We start from the raw sequence: 6,000 nt of genomic DNA on the forward strand, positions 1-6,000 counted from the left end.
AAGAATCTGCCTGTAATGAGGGAGGCCTGGGTTCGATCCTTGGATTGGGAAGATCCCTTGGAGAAGGGAAAGGCTACCCACTCCAGTATTCAGGCCTGGAGAATTCCATGGACTGTATAGTCCATTGGGTCGCAAAGAGTCAGACATGACTGAGCAACTTTCACTTTCAGGGGTAAAGAACCCACCTGCCAATGCAAGATACATGAGATATGCTGGTTCAATCCCTGGGTCAGGAAAATCTCCTGGAGAAGGGCATGGCAACCCATTCCAGTATTCTTGCTTGGAGAATTCCATGGACAGAAGAGCCTGGTGGGCTATAGTCCATAGGGTTGCATGAGTCAGACATGACTGAAGCGACTTAGCATGCATGCATGCTCTCTCCTCACATAGGGGGCTTGGCTGAACCTCAACACCTCTGCCACTTCCCCTATGACTTTGGGCACCTCTCTCTGTTCCTGGGCCTTTCGAGTACTCCCCCTTTTGAGATGGATGTATTAAGTACTCTCATGTTATTTCCTGCATTAATCATTTCCATCTCACAGGGAACCTAAAACCTATTGGTGTCATTTCGGGGGTAGGGGGACAAAGAGCTCCTTTATGTCAGCATGGAGGAGAATTCAGCGAGAACAAAGTAGTAGAAAAGCATGCTAAGTCACTTCAGTCATGTCTGACTCGGCATCCCTGTGGACTGTAGCCCGCCAGGCTTCTCTGTCCATGGAATTCTCTAGGCAAGAATACTGGAGTAGGTTGCCATTTCCTCCTCCAGGGAATCCTCTACTCAGGGATCAAACCCACGTCTCTTATGTCTCTCACATTGGCAGGCAGGTTCTTTAAAAGTGGGAAATAAGAAGTGATGTTATTAGAATAGGATGCTTGTGAGATTTACAAATGGGCAGGTGAGAAATGCCACACCCAGAGAACTTAGTGGGCTACAGTTATATAATCAAAGAAAAAGTGGGGCGGAGGAGAAAATCTAGACATCATGTTTCCATCATCAGTTCCTCCTCCAGATTGAGCAGGGGAGTTTTTGGTCCCTGTGTGATCAAGCTAGATCCATAAATTGTTGTTTTTTATGCATGTAGAGAGCATGTCCTAGGAATCATTAACTTCCTGAGCTCACTGGGCAGGGTGTGGGTCTCATGTCACCATTGTTTTATTGTTCTGGGGCATGTCCTGTGCTTCTGTTGCATGCTTTTGTTGTTAAGCAAGCCTGCTTGATTTTGTGGTTAAGCAAACCTGCTTTCTTGAGTAATCATTAACTTACAGGGGTCTGTCATATTTTTCTATTTATAATTCTCTAGTGGGATTAACTATTTAACCACGCTCTTTGTTCTTTCATTCTGTCCCTATCAAACCTGTGATGCTGAAATAAAGGAAGGAAGCTACCAAGGCTGGGCCAGGAGAGGGAGATAGAAACCAGAGAGGGTGTGGGCCTTGCCTGGGGTGAACAAGCAAGAGAAGAGAGTCCTGAGCTGGCTCTGGGTTCTCACTGTCAGTTTTTCAAAAAAAGTTTTATTTATTTATCTGACTATGCTGGGTTCTTAGTTGCAGCATGTGGGATCTTAGTTCTCCGAGCAGGGATCCAACCCAAGCCCCTGCATTGGAAGTGCAGAGTCTTAACCACTGCGCCACCAGGGAAATCCCCCAACCAACCCACACTCCCTGTTTTGAGGCTGCTTTTGACTGACGTTGATAGGGAGGTTGATGGGGAGAGAGTATTTCTATAAGAGGGGAGGGGAGCAGGAACTAGTGCCCCGGGGGGTGCCTTCTCCATGTCCAATCTCCCCCTCCAAAAGGCTTTGCCTTCCATGCCCACATTTGCTTGAATTGCTGAGTACTACATGGCTGGGGGAAGGAGGGGGGCTTCACGGTGGCTGCAAGTGAGGGACTGGCTGCCTAGCGGACCTGGGTAGGTGTTCATTCAGCCCTTAGCTCTGACCACCCAGCCATAGCCAGGCCAACGTCAGGGCTGCAGCTCTCAGGCCCACAAGAGTGAGTGTCTCCTCAGCAAGGGGGAGGCACACAGGCTGTGTGGGGCCAGCCCAGGCCCTCCCTGTCCTGGCGCTGGCCCCAGAGCCTCTGGGGAACCAGCAGAGAACAGCTCTCCAGGACAGTGGCCCCAGAGGATGAGGCCAGCAGGGGCTGGGGCGGCCTGGGAAGATGAGCCTGTCTGCACGTGAGGCTGGGGCCATGCCCTCACTGTGTTCGGGAGGACTTGGCCTCTGATGCCTCTTCTCTGGAGGCTGCATTTCCCAGAACCTCACTGGCCCTGAGTCATTGACCTTGGTTGGGGCAGAAAGGCCCTCAGAGAGACCAGCTCTCACTCCCTGGTTAATGGAGGAAACCAGGCCGAGTGAGGGGGAGGGGGAGGGGGAGGGGAGGAAGACGGGGTGGGAGCCGAAGGGCAGCTGGGGAGGGGCCAGGTCAGGAGGTGGCTCTTCAGAAACCCTTTCCCAGCTGGCCAGCCACCAGACCGATGCCACGTGTGCATGCGTCCATCTCCCCCAGCAGCCTGAGAGCGCAGAGGGCGGGGCTGGCTGCCTTTTCCAGTCCCCAGAGTGGCCATGAGTCTGTCAAAGTAAGTTGAAGGCACATACAAGTCTGTACATGCCCCAGCATTGTGTTCTGAGTCTGATTTTGGTTGGGGTAAGAAAGAGTAAGAGGCCTACCCAGGTGGCTCAGTGGTAAAGATGCCACCTGCCAACACAGGAGACACAGATTCGATCCCTGATCCAGATGGATCCCACATGCCACAGAGCAACTAAGCCTGTGCGCCACAACTATCGATACTGCACTTTAGAGCCTGAGAGCGGCAACTGCTGAAGCCTGTGGTCCCTACAGCCCATGCTCCACAACGAGAAAAACCACTGTGATGAGAAGCCCACACACTAGAGAGTAGCCCCCTCTCAAAACTGGAGAAAAGCCCGTGCAGGAATGAAGACCCAGCACAGCCAAAAATAAATAAAATTATTTAAAAGAAAGGAAGAGTAAGAGGGATAATGATTTTTTTTTTTTTTAACCTGCCCAGACCCTCTGGACAGGAGGGCATTGTCTCCTGTTCAGGAAACTCAGTAAAAAACTTGGGAACAATGACATGGGCCCAGGGGAGGGCAGTGGTGGGGGTCCTCAGAGACTAGGGTTTGGAACTTGATCTGGGGTGACCAACCATTCTAGTTTGCCTGAGACTTAAGGGTGTCCCTGGGACACAGGATTTTGAGTGCTGAAAGGGGAGCAGTCTTAACTCTGCCACTCACTGTGTCATTTCACTTCCGCATGCCTCAGAGGTTCACCTGGACCATGGGATCAATAGCTATCCTATGCCCTTCCTGGGGTGCCCTGAATCTTAGGGTAGGGGTTGTGGAGGGAAAGTTAGAATATACTATCTCCCAGCAACTACATGCATGCAAAGTCACTTCAGATGTGTCCGACTCTTTGCAACCCTATCGACTCTGGCTTGTCAGGCTCCTCTGTCCATGGGATTCTCCAGGCAAGAATACTGGAGTGTGTTGCATGCCCTCCTCCAGGGGATCTTCCTGACCCAGGGATTGAACCTGCATCTCTTATGTCTCCCGCATTGCAGGCTTTACCACTAGCACCACCTGGGAAGCCCTCTCCCAGCATAAGTGAAGTCTATTTTCTCATTGTGAGTGGTGGCCATTCTGGTGAGGGACCACCTGCTTCCCTCTCTCCACTACCTGAAATTCACTCACTCACCACCAAGTACAAAAAATCAGCAGCTACTCTGTGCCAGGCACAGGGTACCCATGGGCAGAGAAGGAAAAGCCCAGCCCTCAGGGAACTCAGGGTGCATGTATGGATATTTAGAACACAGTCAGGTGAACCTGGTTTATCACACTGCCTTGAGTGTGGTACGGACATTAACTCACACATGATAACATAGTGAGGTGGGCATTATTTTATCTGCATTTTGCAGATGAAGAAATTGCAGCTCAGAAAGATTAAGTAATCAGCAGAGAAGTCACAGGAAGGACACTAAGAGGTAACTTTTTTCAGGATGAGCATATGTCTGAATGTGTGCGAGGGAAAGACTTTCTAGGAAGAAACCGTGGGACATCGTTGATGCTTCTAAGGAACAGCCCTGTGTGCTAAGCTTGAGAGAGTTGACACTGTAGGGATGAAATATTTTTCATTTCTTTCTTCCTAGTTTGTTTGGCTAGTATATTGACAAAAGATAGCTTAACAGGAGAAAAACAAACAAACGTTTAGTAATATATATCTTCGGTGTACATGGGAGATTCCCACGAAACTGAGTAACTCCCTGAAATAGCCAAAAAGCATCACCTTAAATATCATCTTCAGCTCAGGCAAAAGAAGACATTGTGGGAGAGGCTGGCCGGACAGACTGACATTTGTCTGCAATGCCAGAGGCACAGGCCTGGAAGCAAATGTCCTGGTTCTACTACCAGTAGCTCTCTACATGCTGGAGCCCTGGGAGCAGACTGTGTTCAATTCCATGCTGGTTCCCATTGTGGGGATGGCACTGCATACAGGATATGTAGTCATGCCTCAGCAAATCACAGCGATGCTGCACTGCTTAAAAACTGTTCAGTGACCAGGATGTAACCGAAATCAAAAGGTTCCTTAGGGAAGAGTCACCATCTGAAGTTGGAATGAGACTTCATCAGATGTCATAAGAAACTCTACTAGATGTAGCTAATCCTATGAATATAAAGACCAAAATTCATGAGTAGAACAAGAAAACAATTCTTACTTATGCATTGTGTCTTTTATTTTTAAAGCAAGCTCTTGTAGCTTTTGTCTATTTTAATATTGTAGTCATTTGTACTTTGATATCAGTATTTTCTTAACCTTTGTGACTGTTTCAGTATTACTCAGTGAAAGCTTTTCTTAATGTAACTTTGATTACATTTTAATTACCTTCTATTTCTAATACCGAAGTCATTAGTTGGGCTTCATCATTCTTGCTATGATGTGGCATATACATCTGCCTGGAGATATTTCTACTCTTGACCAAATTTTTGTAAGAAAAAATTCAAGATTTTGGGTAGGGGGCTGAGGAGGGAGAATATTTAATTGAGAACTATTTACAAAACATTTTTTTGTAAGTTTGAACTCAGGAGTACATTTTAGCTATCTGCACTCCACTTGTATCACCATTTGCTTTAAAACTATTAAAGTGTTTCTTAACAATGGAAAAAGAAAGATCTTGCTAAAGTTAAAATAAGGAACATTTCACCTTTTAAATATTTAATTCTGTGTGGACTCACTTCCAAAAAACTTTGGTGATGGTTCTTACAACAAATGGCGGTTAAGAAGCATTATTATAAAGTGCTTATATACTGTAGTTTTTAATAGAAGGTAAATCAGTTTCATCTCAGGGCCATTAGTAACAATGTACTTCCTTAAATTTAGATTCATGATTGTAATGGGTGCTACAAATGACCTGGTCTTAATGACACAGATCATCACAATGGTGTGATCACTTACCTAGAGCCAGACATCCTGGAATGCGAAGTCAAGTGGGCCGTAGGAAGCATTACTATGAACAAAACTTGTGGAGGTGATGGAATTCCAGATGAGCTATTTCAAATCCTAAAATATGATGCTGTGAAAGTGCTGCACTCAATATGTCAGCAAATTGGAAAACTCAGCAGTGGCCACGGGACTGGAAAGGGTCTGTTTTCATTCCAATCCCAAAGAAAAGCAATGCCAAAGAATGTTAGCAAAGTTATGCTCAAAATTCTTCAAGTTAGGCTTCAGGAGTATGTGAACCAAGAACTTCCAGATGTACAAGCTGGATTTAGAAAAGGCAGAGGAACCAGAGACCAAATTGCCCACATTCTTTGGATCATAGCAAAAGCAAGGAAATTCCAGGGGAAAAAAAAATTATTCTTGTTTTATTGACCATGCTAAAGCTTTTGACTGTGTGGATCACAACAAACTGTGGAAAATTCTTAAAGAAATGGAAATACCAAACCACCTTATCTTTCTCCTGAGAAACATGTTCACGGGTCAAGA

General features: G+C 46.5%; 1 protein-coding gene across 1 annotated transcript; it reads left to right on the top strand.

Annotated features, from left to right (window-relative positions):
* Positions 1 to 4,376: 4,376 nt before the first annotated feature.
* SPTSSA (serine palmitoyltransferase small subunit A) lies at positions 4,377 to 4,573 on the top strand. The gene is given in 2 exon segments (XM_027543546.1): positions 4,377 to 4,425; positions 4,428 to 4,573. Coding segments are annotated over 2 exon segments (192 nt in total). The 5' UTR covers positions 4,377 to 4,379.
* The last annotated feature ends 1,427 nt before the right edge of the window (positions 4,574 to 6,000 follow it).

The sequence above is a fragment of the Bos indicus x Bos taurus genome, chromosome 5 (genome assembly GCF_003369695.1).
Source record: "Bos indicus x Bos taurus breed Angus x Brahman F1 hybrid chromosome 5, Bos_hybrid_MaternalHap_v2.0, whole genome shotgun sequence".
Lineage (NCBI taxonomy): Eukaryota > Metazoa > Chordata > Mammalia > Artiodactyla > Bovidae > Bos > Bos indicus x Bos taurus.